This window comes from Drosophila sulfurigaster, chromosome 3 (genome assembly GCF_023558435.1).
Source record: "Drosophila sulfurigaster albostrigata strain 15112-1811.04 chromosome 3, ASM2355843v2, whole genome shotgun sequence".
In the NCBI taxonomy this organism is placed as follows: Eukaryota; Metazoa; Arthropoda; class Insecta; order Diptera; family Drosophilidae; genus Drosophila; species Drosophila sulfurigaster.
Window position 1 is genome coordinate 47593130 of NC_084883.1, and position 21213 is coordinate 47614342.

The following is a 21213-nucleotide window of genomic DNA, read 5'->3' on the forward strand; positions in this document are numbered from 1 at the left end:
ACAAACCGCAACTGGATTTGATGATATGTAGCCCTGGCATATCTACATGCAAATTCAGATCATCAGCTGTTTTATGTAGTTTTGGCGCGTTGTTGTTGAATTGACAATTCGTTGCACATTATGTCGCGAAAGCAAACAAATGAAAAGTTAACACCATTGTACAATAAACATGCAAAGCGAATTCGTAGTGAACAAGTGCAATCGACAAAGAAAACTACAGACGCGAGGCCATTAAGTGAAAGTATATTTTGGCCGGAGAACGATGCCAGCTTCTTTAGCCATGTCAATCTGGAGGAAGTGTTTAGTGGACAAGATGGTGTTGTTTCGGCTCCATTTAGCAGCCAAACAAATTGTAAATTATTTCAAAATGACTCCGACGATAGTCTCTTTGGTGACATGTCGCTACACAGTGCAACTCAAACCAGGAATGCAACTGTTCCCAACAACGTGATTGAGAACAGTTTTAATGAAATTAACATAACCGATTTGACAGCAGCCGAAGTCAAGGACATTTTCTACGATGCTGATGATTTTACCGAAGTGCAAAATACGCAAATGTTTTTGGATGCAATGCCTTTGCTAAAATCACCAAATGTGTCGTTGTCCCAATCGATGTCATTTCTATCAAAATCAATACTCGATGGGATTGTTCATGGCACACAATACGAAACATACGAAGCTTTAAAAAGTCGCACGATCATGGCAAGTCAATGTAATAATGAACTTGCAGAGCTCGATCCTTTGGACTGGCAGACTCAAGCTTTTGCTGAATTTGAGAGCACAAAGCAGCAGCAGCAGCTCAACGATAGTTTTCCATCCAAGGGCAGTTTCTATGGATTGCCAGATAAGGTGAAGAGGCTAATATTCGAGCACAAAGGCATCGACAGCTTATATGAATGGCAACAAGAATGCCTCAATCTACCGGCGATAAAGCAGCGAAAGAATCTGATTTATGCACTTCCCACGAGTGGCGGCAAAACGTTGGTTGCCGAAATTCTAATGTTGCGTGAGATTCTGTGCCGGGAACGTAACGTGCTGTTTATCCTCCCATATGTGTCCATAGTGCAGGAGAAGGTTAGTGCCATGTCACCGTTTGCCATTGCCATGGACTTCATTGTGGACGAGTATACAGCGGGGAAAGGAAAGTGTCCGCCACAGCCGCAACGCAAGCGTCGATGTTTGTTCATTGCATCGATTGAGAAAGGTGCTGTGCTTATGGACAGCTTGATAGATGCAGAGCGACCACATGAGATTGGGCTGGTTGTGGTGGATGAGCTGCATTTGATTGGCGAACGTGGACGTGGCGCCACACTCGAAGCATTTCTCACTAAGGTGATGTTCTTGAATGGTATGTAAAGGCATGAGGATTGTCTCTTAAAAAGGTCACTTGACAACGGCTTAAGTTTATTGCTAGTGCATTGTTTCCTTTTTATGTTTTCTTAGAACTAATATTTAGTCACCTTCCTTGGTTTCCTTTTTTAATACCTGCGGATAGGTCTTATATAGTATAGGTCCTTACATACTTATCATACACAGGTAATTTTTTTTTTACGCAGGGAACATTTTACCACATGGAGTGAAGAGTTTTTTCTTATATATGGGCAATTCCCAAAAAATGGTAAACCACGACCGAAAAAAAAATCTTCACATTCAACGTATTTTTTTGTATAATGTCATAAAGAAATATCCAAATTTTCATAATACAATGGCTCCGTAGCATATGTCCGTTGTTTTTATAAAAAAATTTCCCTGCAAACTGAAAAAATGTAATTTTTTCACTTTTAGCTCCTTTTGTATGCATTTTTATGTTTTATTATTTCACAAAGAAAACATATGATATGTTTGCTCTTTTTCTACCAAATTTCTTAATAGCAATCCAATAATAAGATAAAAATGCAAAGTGAGCGAAAAAATGTTCAATTAACTGTTAATTTTTATTTTGCTTCTTATCTATGTTCAAATCGTACGTTCGCGACCGAAAACATCATTTTATTGTAATTGCTTCGCATTAAGGGCAAGCAGGTGGATGAAACTTCGCGTGTTAAGTTATTTTGGTATATATATTTTAAATATAAAAAATCGTTGGGGTTACTCAAACCAATCTTTTTTTATTGATTGTCAAAGTAGCGTACGTTCGCGACCTTACCTATAAGCATATGTCGATTTTCACTAGCGTCGCATGGATTTAAAAAAAAAAAATTTTTTTTTGTTTTTGTTTTTGAAAACTATGTCGTTTGCAGTTACTTATTACTTGTTAGTTATTACTTATTATTTATTACATATTTTTCTTGCTATTAATAAATTTCAGTACATATTTCATATTTAATAAAAATTTATTTTTTTTGCTTTTAAATGTTATTAGACACCTTAAATGGAGTTAAATCCGTTTGATTTATGAAATATGAAGTTATTAATAAAAAAAAGTTGTGGTTAAAATAAAAATTTAATAAATAAAACAACATGGAAAAATCGTACGTTCGCGACCGTACGTTCGCGACCGGAACTTAATTAAATTAAAAATAAATAAATGGAGATATTTTCTTGGGAGTAGACTTAATAGAAAGCTACATGATTCTACTTTAAAAGTAAAGTTATTTCTTTAAAATATTCCGTCTCAATTCGCAGAGTTTTGCATTTTACTGTATTAAGCCAAAGTCGACTTCCATTTTGCGTACGTTCGCGACCGCATGTTTTTTGACAATATTATGAAAATTAAAAATCGATAAGCCCCATAATTTACACTAACCAAAGAGCTAAACAAATGCTATCGAAGAGTAAAAAAAAAGTTTCAGGAAACGTTTGTTTTCGATTTTATTTTTTAATTTATCTCGTACGAACGTACGTTCGCGACTTTGGGAAATGCCCATATGCGTAGATCAGTTTTACACAAGTGCTGTACAATTATTATGCCAGAGTAATACTATATATCCTAACCTTTGAATCGTTTTATACCCGCTACCCATGGGGTAGAAGGGTATTATAACTTTGTGCCGGCAGGAAATGTATGTAACAGGTAGAACGAGGCATCTCCGACCCTATAAAGTCTATATATTCTTGATCAGCGTCAACAGCCGAGACGATATAGCCATGTCCGTCTGTGTGAACACCTAGATCTCAGAGACTATAAGACATAGAGCTATAATTTTTTTTTTCGACAGCATTTGTTATATTTGCACGCAGATCAAATTTGTTTCAAATTTTTGCCACGCCCCCTTACGCCCCTGCAAATCAAAAAAATCGAATAACAAGCGTAATTTTAAAGCTAGAGTTACGAATTTTGGTATATATAGTAATAACTATAGTAGTTTGATTCCTTATTTGGTTGCGATCAGATAAAAATTGTCGAAGTTATTAAAGACATACTTTTGTATGGGCAAAAAAAACGCCTACTTACTAGGGGTCTTAGTTGCTTTGGCTGACAATCTAGTATATTGTGACGTCTGTGGTATATTTTGAGTCTGGTACTATATCGATATACCAAATATTCCATTTAGTATATTTTTAGTATTTGTGTAATATATTCGGTATATTTTGAGAAAAATACCGCAAAATACATTTCTTTTATTCAAAATAGGTAGGGGGGTATCTCACAGTCGAGTACCCTCGACTGTAGCTTTCTTACTTGTTTACGTTTGCATTACAGTATGCATTAAAATATATGCAATATCACTAATTGCACTTAATTAAGTATCCCAGATAACTGCATAATTGCAGTTCTTCGAAGCCATTATCATCGCATTCATTGTTTTACCTAAATGCATTCTATTCCAGTAATGTTCACAATGACTGTTATTAATTAAAATAAAATTTTATGATCGAATTTTTTTATAAGTTTCACAATAGTTATTAAGTTACATAATTTATCAGCACACTAAAAATCGAGTGACCTTCAAAAGTTACAGTACTTCCGGATAAAATAGGTGTAAGCGTATTTTTAAGTGCATATTGCAGTTAATTTCATTCTTTCTTAAGTACGCAATCAACGACAATTCTCATCGGTTTCATTGACTGACTCATTGATTAAACCAGTAAAGGTTCAAACTCTACAAATTCTAATTACAAGTCTGAAGTTTTAGTTGAATGTTTTAGATTTGCCAGTAAACGCAATAACTTATATGAAACTTTTTATCTTCTTTTAGCCAACATACAAATTGTGGGCATGAGTGCAACTATTGGAAATCTAAACGAGATCTCAATGTTCCTAAATGCCGATGTTTATACACGCGGCTTTCGTCCAGTGGAGTTGAAGGAATACATCAAATGTGGCAAGGACATTCTGCAGATCAATTCAGCTGGCCAAACGATGGAGGAGATCTTTGTGCCCACGCGGAGCGTCAACTTCAATGTGAGTCACAAATAATGCATAATAACTAACTGATAATTTAACATTTTTTTTTTAACAGTATAGTCCAGCTGTGGAGCGTGCTGATCCGGATCACTTAGCTGGCCTGGTCAGCGAGTGTGCACCAGAAAATTGCTGCCTTGTCTTTTGTTCGTCTCGTAAGAATTGCGAGAATGTCGCGTTGCTTTTAAGTCGCATTGTGTCAAAGCAAAAGTTCTTTGAGCATCGTCAGAGCGAGAAAGTCGATCTCATGAATGCACTGGACAATATTTGTGGCGTTCTTAGTCCTGTGTTGGCCAAAACGCTGCCCTATGGCATTGCCTATCATCACTCGGGACTCACAACCGACGAGCGCAAGTTCATTGAGACTGCGTATCGCTTTGGAGTCATCACAGTGATTTGCTGCACATCCACGCTAGCTGCTGGTGTCAATCTGCCTGCCAAGCGTGTGATTATACGCGCTCCTTATGTGGGTCAAGAGTTCATGACGCTGTGCAAATACAAACAAATGGTTGGACGCGCTGGTCGCGCTGGCTTGGGGGATGCGGGCGAAAGTATTCTCATCACGCAGAACAAAGACAACTTGAAAGTGGGTGAAATGCTCTTCTCGCCCATGGACAAAGCGTTGAGTTCGTTGGAGCAACAAGAGGCCACCGGTTTGCAGGTGAGTGCAATGAATTTACTTCGATTTTGATTGTTAATAAATCCTTGCATATTTTTGCAGACTTTAATACTGAGTGTTATTGGACTGAACCTCGCGGATTGTCGTCGAGATCTCAATCGTCTGGTGAACAGCACACTGCTGGCAGTGCAGGCTGGTGCCCTTGAGGTGGCTGTCGATGATCTTGTGCTGCGCATACTGCGCGATATGTTTAAGAACAAAGTGCTTAAACTCAAAGATAGTGCACCAAAGTCGAATTGTTCAGATATAATGACCACACAAGACATCAATCAGTCGAGCAGTCACGCCGCGTCACTAAATCGTCGTCTGCTCATTAGTCAGTCCACACGATTCCAGTTGACGAGCATCGGTTGTGCCGCCTTCAAGGCGGGCATCGATTACAAGCGTGCCTTTGCCATACACAATGAGCTGCAGCAAGCTCAGCAACGTCTGATCCTATCTAGCTACATGCATCTATTGTATTTGGTTGTCTGTTTCAATTCGAATGAGCGCGGTGATGAATTGTTTCCAGCCGATGCCACGATACTCTTCCGCGAATACACAACTCACACAGCAAAGACTCACGCTCTGTTTGCTCAACTCGGCTTCACAGAAGCTCACGCTGCGCGCTTGGCCAAAACGCAGTCTGTGCAAGGACCATTGTCGCTGCAATTGAATCGTCTCTACAAAGTTCTCATTCTTACCGATGTCTTGGACCTGCTGCCACTGCCTGAAGTGGCAAATAAGTACAACATCGAGCGAGGCACGTTGCAGCATCTGATCAGCCAGTCAACGGCTGCGGCAAGTGCCATTGTGCGTCTCTGTGAGCAGATTGATGAGTTCTGGTGCTATAAACCTCTGTTTGAGCGCATCAATCATAAAATAGATCGTTGTGGCACGTTGGAGTTGGAGCCGCTTCTCGAATTGCCAGCAGTTAAAATTGTGAGTAGATAAATATCCTATTTGTTTACAGTTTTTAAATTGCGGAATTGATTCCGCTTGAAAATTTTAGCGCTGCCACATAAACCTGAAAATTTTTGTAGCATATTTTATTTCCTTAGCTTTTGAGTAGATAAATATCAGGTTTGTTTACAATTTTTAAATTGTGCCACACAAATCGCTAATGGAATTGATTCCGCTAGCAGAAATTCCGCTGGAAAATTTCAGCCCTGTCACAGAAACCCGATAATTTTTAGAGTTTTTAAGAATTTACAATCTTTTTCGAACTCGGCTGTTCCTGGCTGTCAAATAAAATCTCCTTAGCTTTTTATACCCGGTATGCATAGGGTAAAAGGATATAAACATTATATATATACATACATATATAAATATATTGGTATATTTTGCACTATATGGTTTATTTCGAGTACACTCGACTGTAGCTTTTTTAATAGTTATTAGAATCTGTCCAAATTTTATCGTTTAAAAATTTAAATATTTCTTAATTTTATAAGTTTATTCATCTGATATCTTGTATGTAATAAATCATTTATCAATAATAATTTATAATTTCTTTGTATGCTTTAGAATCGCGCTAAGCAGCTGTATGCCCAAGGTTTCAGAACTATTGAGGATGTGGCCAAAGCCCGACCCATAACGCTGGCAAAATCTGTGGAATTCATGTCCGTCAAAGTGGCCACTGAAATGATTTCAGCAGCCAAGGTTTGTATTGCCTTTACTGTACAGAAAGTTCTTATAACTTGTTACATTTTTAGATAATTTTAATGAAAAAGTTGGATCATCTGGAGGAGGCAACGGAGCTGCTAAAGAATTGTTTATCAAACCAAGAGACATCTCAAAATACAGCCACATAAGTAAGTCAAAAAGCAAGGCTTTAGGTTTTTTGTTTTATTTATTTTGTTTTACTTAAATATTAGGCGCACTTTTTTGTTGTTCTTGCAATTTTTGTAATATTTAATTTTTTTTTATTTGTTTTCGAATTCTTTTTTTTTGTTTTTCCGCAGTCACAGGGAAAATTGGTTGGTTTTTTGTTGTTGTTTTACTTTAAATTTAGCTGACAAAATTGTAATTTACTTTTGTCTCGGCTACTATCACGAGAATTGAGTATTATATAATGTAAATGTACGATATGTTAATTAGTTTTTTAAGATAAACGTGTTGTGTGTTTTGCGTGTGTGTTACTTAGGTCTGAATAAACTTTAGCATTAACTATAAGAGTATAAGTAGACTGTGGCTAAGATACTAAAATATATATGTATGTGTAGTATATATATAAAATAAAAAGATAGTTGAGAAAAGTACGAGTACATTGTATGTATTTATGTTGCCTAGGCACCTGGAACGCTCTCTCTCTCTCTCTCTCTCTCTTGAAAGTTATTTACATCTGCAGCTGCAACAGAAGAATTACAGGATTAAATATATATGGATATATGTATATGGATGTGAGATAAAGGCTGCAAACCGCTTACAAGGTTTAAGAAGTATGAAAGCTACAGTCGAGTGTGTTCGACAGTGATTTACCCGCTACTAAAGATCAACAAAGCCATAGTTTAAAAATATACAAAAAAAAAAAAATAATACAATACCAAAGGCTACATTTGGTACATTTGCAATAAAGCCATATTCTAAAAATATACCAAATGAATACATAAAAAGTACCGAAGGCTATATTTGGTATACCTTTATACTATCATTATATTTTAATTTAAACGATATTCTAAAAATATACAAAGGCTATATTTGGTATAGGCATATAGTAATAAGTTCTAAATACATCATAGAGTATAAAATATACCAGATGGTCAACCAAAGCAACTAGGACTCGATTGCTGTAGCCGTTTTTTTGTCATAAAAAAGTATTTCTAGAATAACTTCTACATTTTTTAACTGATCCCAAACAGTAATCATAAATACTCTGTTATTATTATAGTATGTACCAAACATTGTGACTTTAGGTTTAAAGTTACGTTTGCTATTAAATTTTTCTGATTTAAGGGGTCAGAAGGGGGTGTGGCAAAAATCGAAAACAAGCTGATCTGCTCTATCTCTATCTCTTATAATCTCTGAGATCCATGAACACATGGATAGACAGACAGACAGACGGACATTCCTATAACGTCTCGGTAGTTAATGCTGATCAAGAATATATAGAATATATATATATATATATATATATATATACTTTATAGGCTGGAAATGCCCTATTCTGCTTATTATATTTTCATTTCAGGTATAGCGGGTATTATTATTGTTTTCAAAGTTTGCAGCCCCGATATGGATGGGAGTTTTCACCTTTTTGTTTGAATCACGCGATCCTTTCCCTTTTAATATGCAAAGTCGTCGTAGAATTGCTGTTGGGGTCGCGCAGCCAGTTGGGAATGGGTCACTGCTCCTCCGGTAGCAGCGTATTCGTGTCTATGTGAACGCGAGGCCGGCGCCGTTGCAATCGCCCGCCTGCGTATATCTGTTGATGAGAAATAGGAATCACTATGATAGCTGCTCGCTGGCTGGGATTGGGATTGCGACTGATGCTGATGCTGTGGCTGTGATGGTGACTGCAAAGCGGATGCGGATGATGGCGAATGATTCTGATAGATGGATGTCTGCTGCGGTTGTTGATAGCTGTTGAATGGATTGTAGGCACCGCTCTCAGATGCTGGCGCTGCATACGCACTCGCATAAGGACGACCCTGATAGCTGGCATGCTGTGGCTGATGCTGATGCGGTTGTGAATGCTGTGGCGTAAGCGGCTTAAGCGTGGGATCGAGCGCATCGTTCAGCGTCACATCGTAATCGTTCTCATACAGCTCATCCAAATTGAGCTTGGCCGGCAACGGTTCCGGACGCCTTGGCGTCACCGCTGTGGGCAACGAGCTGCGCGGTGGCAACGTGGTGCGTGGCGCATGTGTCGACGGTGGATGCGGTGGCTGTGGCGCCTCTTCGCCACGCAACAGCGGCGCACCGTGCTCCAGCAGACGCACGCCCGATATGGTTGAACCCATGTCGATGGGCGTGCTCTCTGTGGTGCGATGCAGCTGCAGTGTAGCTTCGTTGTTACCCGAAAGCTGCTGTTGCTGCCTCACGGCCACGCCCACCGGCTGCAGGCCGCGCGGCAAGTATGGGCTGCCCCCACGTGAGGGAAGAAACGGTCGCTTGACCACACGTACCGATGCGGGGCGTTGCGATTTCGCTGGTGCTGCCGGCGCCAGCGGCTCATCAGTCTCATCCAGTTCCGGTTCATCGAGCTCCGGCTCTTGCTCCTGCTCCACCTCATCGTTGACTATGCTCGCCGCTGTGGTCTTCACCGTAGGCAGCGCTCGCTGTCTGGTTGCCTGAGCCAGCTTCTGATTGCGTCGCGCGTTGTTGGCTGCATTGACTCTGGGACGCGGAGGAGGCGCTGGCTCCTGTTCCTCGCTGCTGGGTTCTAGCTCCGCTTCGGGCTCTTCGGGTTGCACTATGGGTTGACGTGGACGCTGGATGGGTTTGCGTGCTGCGGGAGCTGCAGCAGCTGCTGTCTTGGGACGCAGGCGTTGATTGCGCGCTGGCAAAGGTTTTTCTTCGTAGTCCACATCATCCACAAAATCGGCATCCGCTGCGGTTGGCGCAGGAGCTGGCGTGCCACGGGATCTGCTGTTGCCTTGCGGACGCTTGCGACGCGGCGCCTCATTCGCATAGTAATCCTGATCGTCTTGACTGAGCAATTGCTTCTTGTCTGTCACGGGCTTCCGGAGCGTTGGACGCGTGGGATGTTGCTTCTGCTCCCGGGGCGGGGCGACAGTGCGACGACGGGGCGTCGTGCGTTGAGGTTCAACGTAGTCATCCTCATGCTGAGGTTCCTCCTGTGCCTCTTGTTCCGGCTCTTGATAGTAATCCTCTTCGTCCGCATCGCCTGCTGCATTGGCAGCCGCATTCTTTTGCACCGGATAGGAATACTTTTTTCTTCTCATTGATGGGCACCGGACGCGCTATGCGAGGGGGAGCACGTGGACGTGAGTAGACGGAGGCAGCCGACTTCGGTGTGATGTACTCGGCCAGTGGCTTGGGCGTTGTCTTCACCTTTTGTGGCGTTTGCTCCTCGGCTGCCTCCTCTTGATCCAGTCCGTAGGGTTTCTCGATCTCCTCCAGATCGTCGATCAAATCCGCAGTCGAGGGCGTGGTGCGTTTCTCATTGGCACGACGTCTGCCCGCCGATGCACGTCGCGGTTCATCCGCCGTGCGATCCTCATTGAAACTCCTACGTTCGTCCACACGTCCTGGCTTTCTCGGTGTTCCCCTTTCCACGTCCGCCAGCTGCTGCTGCAATCGCCTTGCGACGTCCTGGACGCTTGCGACGATCATCATAGTCGTCATCGCTGTCGTATTCCTCGTCCCTATACCGATTCCGATTGCGTCGCGCTGGCTGCTTCTCCACATACTCATCGTCATAGTCCGGCTGCGGCTTTCGTGGCCGAGATCTAGGTCGCTGCTTGTTGCGAGGCACCTCATCGTCATAGTCATTGTAGTAATAATCATCTTCCTCATAGTAATCGGGCAGAGGACGGCGATGGCGTCGTTGATAAGGACGTGTGGGGCGACGTCTTGGCGGCGCTGTGGCAGGTGCCTCGGTTGTGCTTGTGCTCGTCGATGTTGTCGTCGTCGCCATGTACAGCTCATCGTTCCTATTCAGTTAAAAAGACTCCCCTTAGTTGTAGTTAGGTGTGATTCACTTTGCTGCTCACCTGTTCCAATACTTTTGAGATCCCTCGCAGTCCACATCGGATGCAAAGTGACAGATGAATGTTCGCTGATCGAAGGCCGTGAAATTGGCGCACAAAAAGTCGTGTCTTATGCCATAAACACAATGATGATAGATCTGCAGATAAGAGAATACAACAATATAATAAAGGGAATATAATTATTTTATTGATATTATTAATATTATTATTTATCGAAGAATACCTTGGATATAGAAATTAAGTTCGTTTTTTAACTGTTAAACGACATTAAAGTTAAGAACTTGTTGATTATAGATTTCTTATAGATCACTACAACACAAATTGCTGTAAATATTGAATACTTCTTATTTGATAAATTCCTTTTTTGTTGTTCTTATGTATAACTTGTTAGGCTGTCAGGTAACCGAATATATTTTATTTAAATGAATTAATAAATTTTGTAAAAAAAAAAATAATAATAATTTTATGCTCAAATTTTAAACTTTTTTTTACCTTTATTCGACTCAATTTAAGGAACAATTTAAGGAGGTATTTAATTTTTGAACTAGCTATATTTAAATTTTCATATTTTCATATACCAATTGAGCACATTAATATTTTCGAACCATTTCTGTATTATATTTAAACCTTACAGGGTAAAAAAAATCTTTGTCGAAGTTTCAATAAAAACAAAAATCTTGGCTTTAAAACTTTTCTCAATTGGCAAAAATCGTATATTTAGATTTGTTTACTAAAATTTCTCATAGTTTTATATATTATATGTTACACATATTGAAATATAAAATAACAATAAAAATCGAATATTTAAGGATGAGATTATGCGAAAGAAATTGAAAAGGCGCGATTTTAGATTATTTCTACCGAAAATCACTTGAAACACATTTAAATATTTAATTGAGATAAATTAGGCTCTTCATATTTATTTATTTATTTATTTAAATTATCAAATGGTTTGCAAAACTTTAACCTTTCGGTAGTCAATCCTAATTTAAGTTATTTTGAATTTACATTGTCTGGCTGTCTTGAGTCCTAAACCCAATTACGCGATGTCAAAATGGAGGTGTGAATGACGTCTGTTGAACGTCTCTTCACCAGGCAAACAAATTTCAACTTTTGAGGTCAAGATCGACATGCAGACAAGTTTTTTTTTCACTTGTTGTTGCTTTTGTTATTTTACTGTTGCTTTGGGTTTTTGGCTTCACGTTTGGGCACGTAAGCCGCAAGTCCGCAAGTCGTCGACAGCAAAAAAGAGAAATTACTGGATATGAATTACGTCGACGCTTGACCAATTGGAATAGCCCCTCCTTTCCCTCCTTCTCCCCTACATATGCCCCAAAAGCAACCGTTGCGCTTTTGAGCACAAGGTCAACTCGTCTAGCTCGAGTGGCTGTTCATCCTCTTTGCACACAGGAGTTCGGGAATCTAAAGAGATTACATTGAACCTTACCTGGCACTTGTACTCGATGGAGGCATAGAAACCGTCGTGGAGACCCTCGCATTTGAAATGAATCTCATCCATGGGTGGCACGGTGGACAGGAAAGGATATGTTGAGAGGTTGTAGCTGTAAATTAAGAGTTTAACATAGTTGTTAGATTCGAAATTAAGATATAGATTTTATTTAAGAGTTGGCTTCTTACCCTCGCAGTTCTCGTGGCAAATTTGGATCCCAGATATAATCAATTTGCGGTATGCCCGTCAACTTGGAGTTCTTCGACAGCGTCGCATTGTCTGACTGTAAAAGAAAAAGTATTTTATTTTAGCTTTAAAGTAGTTTTAGTATTGAGTCTGTTGCTATAACCTTATTAATATTTATTTATTCACTTAAATTAGTTTTATACGCCTTGAAAAAGTCCTCCCTACATGCAATACACTTGCGACAAAGAGTTTTATTTAATTTTACAAAATATGCAAAAAAAAAATGCCTGTTCTACTTAGGTTATACATACTAATAATTGAAATAAATATGAACTAACTATTTGAACTATCAGAATGAATAACATATTATATATTATATTATGCGAAAGAATACTTAACTTAAAATTAAATGAAGTGATTTCCCTTTCATAATTTCTCATCTTAAAAATGCTGTTCATTGGTCGGTCTTCGACATTTGTCATAAAATTATATGATCCACTTCACTAATGCAAATAATCTGGTGATTATTATCTTATTATTTTATTCTTTTTTTTATTATTAATAATAATAAGGAGTAATACCTTTTTTTGTTGGGTCTATTTAATTACTGATGAAATAGTATAATGGAACTCATTTTTAATCAAATGATTCGTTTTTGTGTACACTTGATATTTTTCCATACTGTGACCATTTGAATTGTCACTCAAAATGGTTTTCAGTGATCCTATTGATATTCCAAAAATCTCGCTGACATGTCTTACTATAAATCGAGCTTCAATTGTTTGTTGTGTTTGTGGTTGAACTTATTAATTGATGTGAAAGGTTATTCTGTGTTTTCTTTCGAATTTAATGCTTTATGAACTGCCTTTTTAAAAATGATTAACAATTTATTAACTCTTGTTTTCAAGATCATATTCTAGGTTTGTTTTTGAACTATTTATTTATCAAGTGAAGAATTCATAAAGAAAATTAGTATAATAACATTAGAGATGTTCATATTCATATTAGAATTCTAACACTATACCTTTCAGATTTTAGTAAAAGAAACTTTAATTAGCACACAAAATTCAGTTGAATTGTGGTGCTGAATAGTTTAAACATAAATACCAAAACAAAACATTCAATTGAAGTTTTTTACAAAAAAATCGTGTATACCAAAATCAAATTCATATTTAAACTTGTAATTTTGAATGGATATCAATAAAGAAACCATCAGCAATCGGTTGAAGTAATCAATAACAAATTTGCTTTACTTGTTGCCCCCATTAATACATATCTTAATAGTAGACTCACTTTGTTATCCTCACTCTCACTTGGGACTTCTGCTGGCACCTCCTCCTCCTTGTCCGTGTCATAATCCGGAGCTGCTGTGGTCGTCGTGCTCGTGCTTGTTGTGGAGGCGGATGCTTTGGCAATGGAAACCTTTTTAAAGGGCAGTGCGGCATCTGTCGATGCCAGCACACAAAGTAGCAGCACTACAAAAAGTAAGAAATATCAAAATTACATCAATGCGAAGTTTTTGCCAAACAACATTTCATAATCAGAGCTGAGTTTGTTTTCTGTTTTCAGTTTTTTGTCTTATCACTGACAAGCAATTTTGTAGTAAGCAGTCATTTAGCTATTTGCTTTGTTTGTTGTGTGGACTCAGACAACCATTAAGTTATTACAGTATGTCTGAACCTGAACATTTATTTTACTCAACTCACCTGTTGCTGTTGTGAACAGCCAACGTTTGGCCCTCTTCATGGTAATGACTCTTTAGTTTCTTTTGTTTCTTACTTGTTCCACGTTTAGTTTGCTAGACAAAAAAAAAATAAATCATGAAATATTATGCAAATTTACAAAGGAATACAATTTGCTAAAAACACGCCCCGAAATAAATACAAATGAAATAAATAAGATTTATGCTTTGCGGTGTTGCGAGTTCTTCACTTGTTTAACATTTTCGACACGCATTTCGGACACTCGAACAGTTTTTCTCTGCTCTTTTGTGTGTTGATTAACGTTACTTTTTGTCAGCAGTTAATTGAGTTGCCTTTGCGTTGAAGCTAAAGACGGAAAAGAAAGGCACTTGGCTACTTGATATGGTTGTAGAAAGTGTTCTAGACTCAAGTTGATTGCATAGAAAAATACATTTTCTCTTCAGTGATTTCTTTGAAATATAGTTTTATACAAAGTAATTGCATAATTATTAGTGGCTGGCCATCAATGTCACTTACGTAAAGCGCAGCGAAAGGGCAGCTTGAAAGCCAATTAATATACAAGTAGATAATGCATAACTATATCAAATTGAATGCTGAACAATAGTTACAATTACACTTTGCAAACAGAGCTCCAACACTTTCATTTTCCCCTGTGCAAATAGTAAATAGAAAAAGAGGAAAAAGAAAGAAAAAAATCAAAACTGGCAGCTGCCATAAAACACAAGTGTTTTTAATTATTTATATTGGTTTCATTTAAGAGCTTGTGGTATATAGACAAACTATTGGCGTGGTTGCAAATTCCACAATCTGCGGTTGATTTATTGCAAAACAATCGAAAGACAGAGAGAGAGAGAGAGAGGGAGAGAGAAAAGGGAAGCACAATCGAATTTGAATCGAATACAAATGAAAGACAATGCGATGGCAAAAGTGCACGAGAGCAATGTAATTCGGCAGCTTGTGATTGTTTTTGCTGGTTTAAGATGCATTGTTTATTGATTGCCCATAAATTCGATTACACAGAACGGGGCGTATACGCAACTTTTGCGAATTGTCTGCGAGTTCATCCTCCTCCGCATTGCCTTTCAATTTTATTCATGGCACAAAATATTTTGGAATCACTGTTAGCTGCATTTTGTATGACGAAGGCGTTTCGATTCGTTTCGTTTCGTTTCGTTTCGTCTTCATCGTTCGCTTCATTCACTGTCGAGTTCAAAGATCCAACACCGTTTCACACCCCGCTCCAAAAAAAAAACGAAACAAAAAAAAAAACTAAAGTGTGTCGCGCATTTTAAGTGGATTTGTATTTGTATTTTTCTCGATTTTTCGTTGTATTGTCGTTGAAGTACTTCTTTGTATTGCGTTGCGTTGCGTTGAGTTAATATGCGGTTTCTGACATTTTGTGGCTTTTAGCTTAATGCATAAATACGTATGTGACAAAATACGATAATCAAGTGTTGCTTTTGGTTTACGCTGCACAGTGTGAAGCATCTCCAACTGGTTCTGTTTAATAAATGCAAATAAGCGAGTTATAAATATTATTTAACAAACTCATAACAAGTAACATATTGCTGTTTATTTTTAATTTCATAGATCGCGACATCTCATGTTTATTATACAAGAAATATATTTAATAGGCAGAAGAAGGCATCTAAAGTATATAAATTCTTAATCAGCGTCAGCATCTAAATATAAGCGACTAAAAAAGATATATCTATACTTTTTTTTTAACAATCTGATCATTTTAGTTTTTAGTATATTTTGAATGTTGTAAGGCAAGGATAACCGTCGCTATATTTTAATATTTGAATGAATATACCAAAGATAGGTTTCGGTATATTTTAGTATTTTTACAATTGCAGTATTATGAATACATCGGTATAGTTTAGAATTTTTAACAAATGTAGAATAAATATAGCAAAGATATCCTTTAGTATATTTCTATAAAATTTCGGTATATTAAATTGGTATATTTTAAGAATAATACCGCACAACATAAAATAACAAGTATCGTATTGCATTTCATTTATAACTTGATAAATTCCGACATATGATTTTTATGCCCGCTATTGGACAGAAGTGTATTATACTAACAGCAGAATGCATCTAAGCCACCTAAGATAAAAAGATATAGTTAAAATTTATTGACAATCTGATATACACATTAAGTTTATTATGGTATATTTTGAATATAGCAGTATATCGATATACCAGGCATAGCCTTCGGTATAAAATAGTAATTTTTATTTGAATTTGGTATATCTTAGGAAATATAAAGACCAGCGATATATATTATTAAACATAATCTAACAAGTAACAAATTGCATTTTGTTTTTACTTTTATAAATGGCTACAACTGATTTTTAAGCCCGATAACTATAGGATAAAAGTGTATTATAAAAGAAATACGAAAATATATAATACAGGCCGACTGAGGCATCTAACATCCCATATACATACATACACAAACCCTTGATCACCATCAAATCTTAGATATGAGAGACTAAAAGAGATAGAGCTATAATATTTATTGGACAAGCTGACATATTCAGGCATGGTATATATTGATTGTGGTAGAATGAATATAAAAAAGATAGCCTTCGGTATATTTTAGTATTTCTTCGGTTATATTAATTACTTTTATTTTAAGAGCAATATCAAACTGTTTTGCTTTTTATAACATGGATAGCAAGCACGAACACACTCACTTGTTATTTGACAGTTCAGTTACCGATAAATTTAATTAAACATCTAATAAATAATAAATGGTATTTTATTTTTAGTTTCATTGTTAACACTTGAGATCGCGACACCTGATTTGCATTTGTCAGTTGATTTCTAAGTATTTTTTAATAGATCCATTGACTGTTCAATGCCCTCAAAGTGTGTGTGCGTCTGCAGATCGTGTTCCAAATATGAAGATCATATTTGAACTGCCAATATTTGAAATATCTAAGGTCAGATCGTGTGATAAATGACCATATTAAACCATATTAAAGTTATGGCACAGCTTTTGTATTAATTCATTAATTTTGTTGTCTGTCTGGCAATATAAAAATAATAATAAAAAAGCGAATATTTATTTTTACTGCCCACCAGCGGAGATGTGCGCGATGTCTTTACAGTATCGAAATTGTTGTTGTTGTTGTTGTTGGTATTGTTGTTAAACTGTTTTAGCCAAGTTCAAATTCAAGGCTAAGCACGACGTCTTACAAACACATGAATACCGGTAAATCATTGTTGTTTTCGTCGCTGTTGTTGATGTCATTGTCTTTGTCTTTGTCTTTGTTTCTGTCTTTGTCTGTTGTCTTTTAACAATTATTGATCATGTGTAACGAGTCACAATCACAGTCACAGTTACTAAATCAAATCATCTATTTCACTGTAGCCGGAAAAAGGAAATATTCGCTTATGGTAAGCAAAGCAAAGTCACTTCAGAGGAAGTTTTTTAATTAGAATGTTTCGTTTGTTTTTAATCGTTCGCTTATGGGTTTTATGAGAGCAAGTTCCTTGAATTTGTGCAAATTTGTAGACAAACCGAATTGCTTTTCATATAATTTAACAATAAATTCTATCTATGCGTGTCTACGGGGTTTTTTTTCTCTTCTGTTTTTTTTTTTGGCAAATGACGTTAGCTGATTAGCCTACGTAAATATAGACAATGAATGGCGTTTAGAATCGGAGGGAATAATATCGTAAGGTCATTCACATAGATAGAATCAAACAATGCACAATTAGAAACATTTATTCAATTTATTTTGTACTTTTTGTGCATTATTCATTCATTACTCAAAGGTCATAAGATGTCTCGTGTCTCGTCTCGACTCGTCTCGACAACAAGTTGAACCTGTGTGTTTGGCTCTCGTCTTGATTAACTCTCGATTTCATTTCCATTTCTAATCTTCAAGTCTCAAAAGTCACAAAATTTCTTTGAAATATATCGTCGTCGTCGACGTCAGCAACTGGTTTTGCCAGATAGTTTTTCCTTTTTGTGTTTTTTTTTTTGCTTGTTCGTATTTAACTTGATAATATTTAATTTATATTTCAAGTCGCTGCAACCGGTTGCTCATCTGGCTCATCTAACAGAGGACCACCGTTACCCACCGATCTTCATCTTCATCTCAATCTTCATCTCCTCCTCCTCACTTTTGGTGCCGGTTCCCCGGTTTACTCCGTATAATCATCGCATCGCATCGCATCGTCTGCTGTGTTGTCACTAAAAATTAGCATCTCTGGGCCACAGTCAATCGGTTTTTTTTTCGTTACTTTTCTCTCATGTTGTTTGTTTTATTTTATATCTTTTCAATTTTGATGCTCTTTCAAGGTCGATGCTATGACTTTTGATTTCTATTGAATTTTGTGGTGCAGCTGTTGATTGTTTTAGTTTATTTTTATCGCATCGATTTAGCATTGTTTTATATAACAAATGAGTTTAGCTCAGTTCACGTACAATTTGCCATTCTTTTTAGACTAATTTCGAATACTTTTAAAACTTGCACAATTTCTTTTGCGAAAAAAAAAAAAAAACAGCTTTGTGTCGTTGGTGAAAATACAAAATTTCCGCTTGGAAAAATCATTGTCAGTCTCAATTAGTGTCTCTTTGGTAGTTTGTCGCTTAAGTTAATAATAAAGTCGATTCCGGTTATGAGTTGAAGTTGAAGTTGTCGACTATAGGAAATTTACTCCAGCATATAGAATTGGCAAAGCTTTCTAGATGCTTCCAAAGTGAACATATTTTAAAATTCAGTGACGAAATTAAACACAAATCGAACTAAACCAAATACATGAAGAGCTACGTATGCGTATGATATTCGCAAATGGGATGAAAGTAAAATTAAAAAAAAGAAAAAAGCAAAAAGTTGTTGTAACCGAAGTTGTTGCTGTGGCTGTGATGATGAAAGTAAAATCGGTGTAGTTTTGTTTGGCAAAGATGCGCACAGCAGATGAGGAGAGAGAGAGAGAGAGAAAAACATAAAAAACGAGGCACAACACAAAGAAAACACCGATGAAATGTGTGTATAAACAAATGATTGCAATTGTTTGTGTGTTTTTTAGCGAGTAATGCACAACAACAACATCAACAACAATAAGAGCGTACAACAAGTACATGGAAAATAATTAGCTACGCTTGAGATAATTTTGCAAAGTTTTGCCAAGAGATTTGGCCATGAACGATCAAGAGGCTGGCTTGGCAACTTGGTAATCAAATGCTATAGTAGCATCTATAAATACTTCTTTTGATAGCAGAATATACTATATACTATATATGCTTACCTTAAGCACAAGCACAAAATGGTAAAAACTATCCACAGGATTTTACAGTATTTTTATAATATTATGGTATTTTTTCATCCACAGGATTTTACAGTATTTTAATAGTATGATGGTATTTTTTACAGTATTTCTATAATATTATAGTGTTTCTTTTTAGTTTTGCTGCATAAAAAGAAATAGTTTACAATAAACTGCACAAACACAAGCGCACTTTGATATAAGAGAAAAGAGAGAGATATACGCAGAGAGACAGAGTGAGATATATACATTTATATACTCAATATATGGTAACGTATTTGTGTGTGTGTGAGTGTTTCGTGCAGTTTGTTGCGTGGTTGTGAAAATCTCTTGTTGATTTTCGCTGATTTTACAAACACTCGCGTTTTAATCCCATTTCAAAATCAGTTTATGTTTCTTTTTAAGATTATTACAACACTAAATTTTCACTAAGAAAATGCATTTTTGCATTTAACACTTTGTTGAACATATTTTTTTTTGGAAGATTGCAATCCGCTTTATGCAAAAAACTTTTGTTACGCGCGCCACACTTGTATTTATTTCTTTTTTATATAATTTTTTACAACACAACAATGCGAAGCGCACAATAAATATATATATAAAGATATATACATATATATATGTAACTGTGTGAACACTTGTGCGATTGCTGCGCATGCGTAGCGTCATTCGAAAAAAGAGTTTAAGCCACGCCCACTTACTGTTTGCCAACGTGTCTTGGCTGCCGTTCACCAGGCTCACCGTTTGCAGACTGAAATTGCAGACTGTTGGCCAACTTTGCGTTGGCATAAAAATCGTCGTCGTCGTCGCTGTTTCGTTACGAATCCAAACGAAGCTTTTTGCTGTCTTGTTGTTGTTGTTGGTGCAGAGCTCGCTAATTTGGTTTCCAGTCTCGCGCATGTCTCGTGGAACAGGTTTCTTGCCGCTTCGTCGCAGCGGCGCATGCGCATGCGTTCGGCTCAAGAAAAAGAGCTTAAGACAAGCACAAGAGAGACAAACATCGAAAGAGACAGAGAGAGAGCGAGAGAGCAAGACTTTGAGAGAGTCAAGTGAGCTCAAAGAGTGCTCTCGAGCTTTTCATTTTATAGCAGTTTTGTTACAGTTTTTCCTATGTCAACATTCTGCAATAGTTCGCATACGGTTTTGTTTTGCTTTTGTTTTTATTTTGATAAAATCTTATTTTTTTGCTTTTGCTGTAAATATGAAAACAGAAAGAGCGTATACTTGATTTCTGCAACGTTTAGAATATGCTTTACTTAAAACGATTTTTCGTGCATACAATATTATTTACAGTCTTTATTGTTTCTGAAAATTTGTTTGCGATTAGAAATTAATTGTGTTACCTATACAATTATTATCTAATCGCGTTAAGAAATAAAGGTATATGACAAAAAAAAGGCAGCTGCTGCAGTTGGGTTTTAGTTGCTTTAATTGACAATCTGGTATATTTTGTACTCTATTACACTTAATATATACCAAAGTGTAATAGTATATTGATATACCAAATATAACCCTTGGTATATTTCAGTATTCTCAGTATATTAACAATATGCCATATGTTGTACTCTTTGGTATTTTTTTAAATGTAATAATATATCGATTTTCTTAGTATTTTAAGAATCTGTCAAATGTTGTACTCTATGATTTGTTTTAAATCCAATAGTATGTCGATATACCAAATATAGCACTTGGTATATTTCAGTATTTTTCCAACATATTAACAATTTATTATATTTTGTTTCCGGTATATTTTCAATCCAATGCGATATACTAAATATATTCCTTGGTATATTTTCAGTATTTTTCGGTATATTTTTTGAGAATGCGTAGCGGGTATCTCACAGTCGATCACACTCGGCTGTAACTTTTTTGTTTCTTATGCTGGAAATATGCATGCAGGAAATTCG

The 21213-nt window shown here is 36.9% G+C and overlaps 2 protein-coding genes across 2 annotated transcripts; one reads left to right on the top strand and one right to left on the bottom strand.

The window, feature by feature from the left end:
• The first annotated feature begins 60 nt into the window (after positions 1-60).
• LOC133841364 (helicase POLQ-like) lies at positions 61-7505 on the top strand. The gene is made up of 6 exons (XM_062273781.1): positions 61-1348; positions 4140-4345; positions 4404-5006; positions 5067-5945; positions 6531-6665; positions 6719-7505. The coding sequence occupies exons 1-6, from the start codon at positions 121-123 to the stop codon at positions 6815-6817; spliced, it is 3150 nt and encodes a 1049-aa protein (XP_062129765.1). The 5' UTR covers positions 61-120; the 3' UTR covers positions 6818-7505.
• LOC133841365 (serine/arginine repetitive matrix protein 1) lies at positions 7049-20129 on the bottom strand. The gene is given in 11 exon segments (XM_062273782.1): positions 7049-7353; positions 8256-8427; positions 9131-9901; positions 9903-10241; positions 10243-10621; positions 10682-10815; positions 12126-12240; positions 12317-12411; positions 13608-13789; positions 14021-14112; positions 20008-20129. Coding segments are annotated over 9 exon segments (2136 nt in total). The 5' UTR covers positions 14061-14112; positions 20008-20129; the 3' UTR covers positions 7049-7353; positions 8256-8346.
• Between the last annotated feature and the right edge of the window lie 1084 nt (positions 20130-21213).

Excerpts from the sequence above, each read along its gene's own strand:
- LOC133841364 (XM_062273781.1), top strand. The coding sequence starts at position 121 with ATGTCGCGAAAGCAAACAAATGAAAAGTTAACACCATTGTACAATAAA. Across the intron at positions 5,946-6,530 it reads AATTGCCAGCAGTTAAAATT|AATCGCGCTAAGCAGCTGTA; the intron begins GTGAGTAGATAA and ends TGTATGCTTTAG. Across the intron at positions 6,666-6,718 it reads AAATGATTTCAGCAGCCAAG|ATAATTTTAATGAAAAAGTT; the intron begins GTTTGTATTGCC and ends TTACATTTTTAG.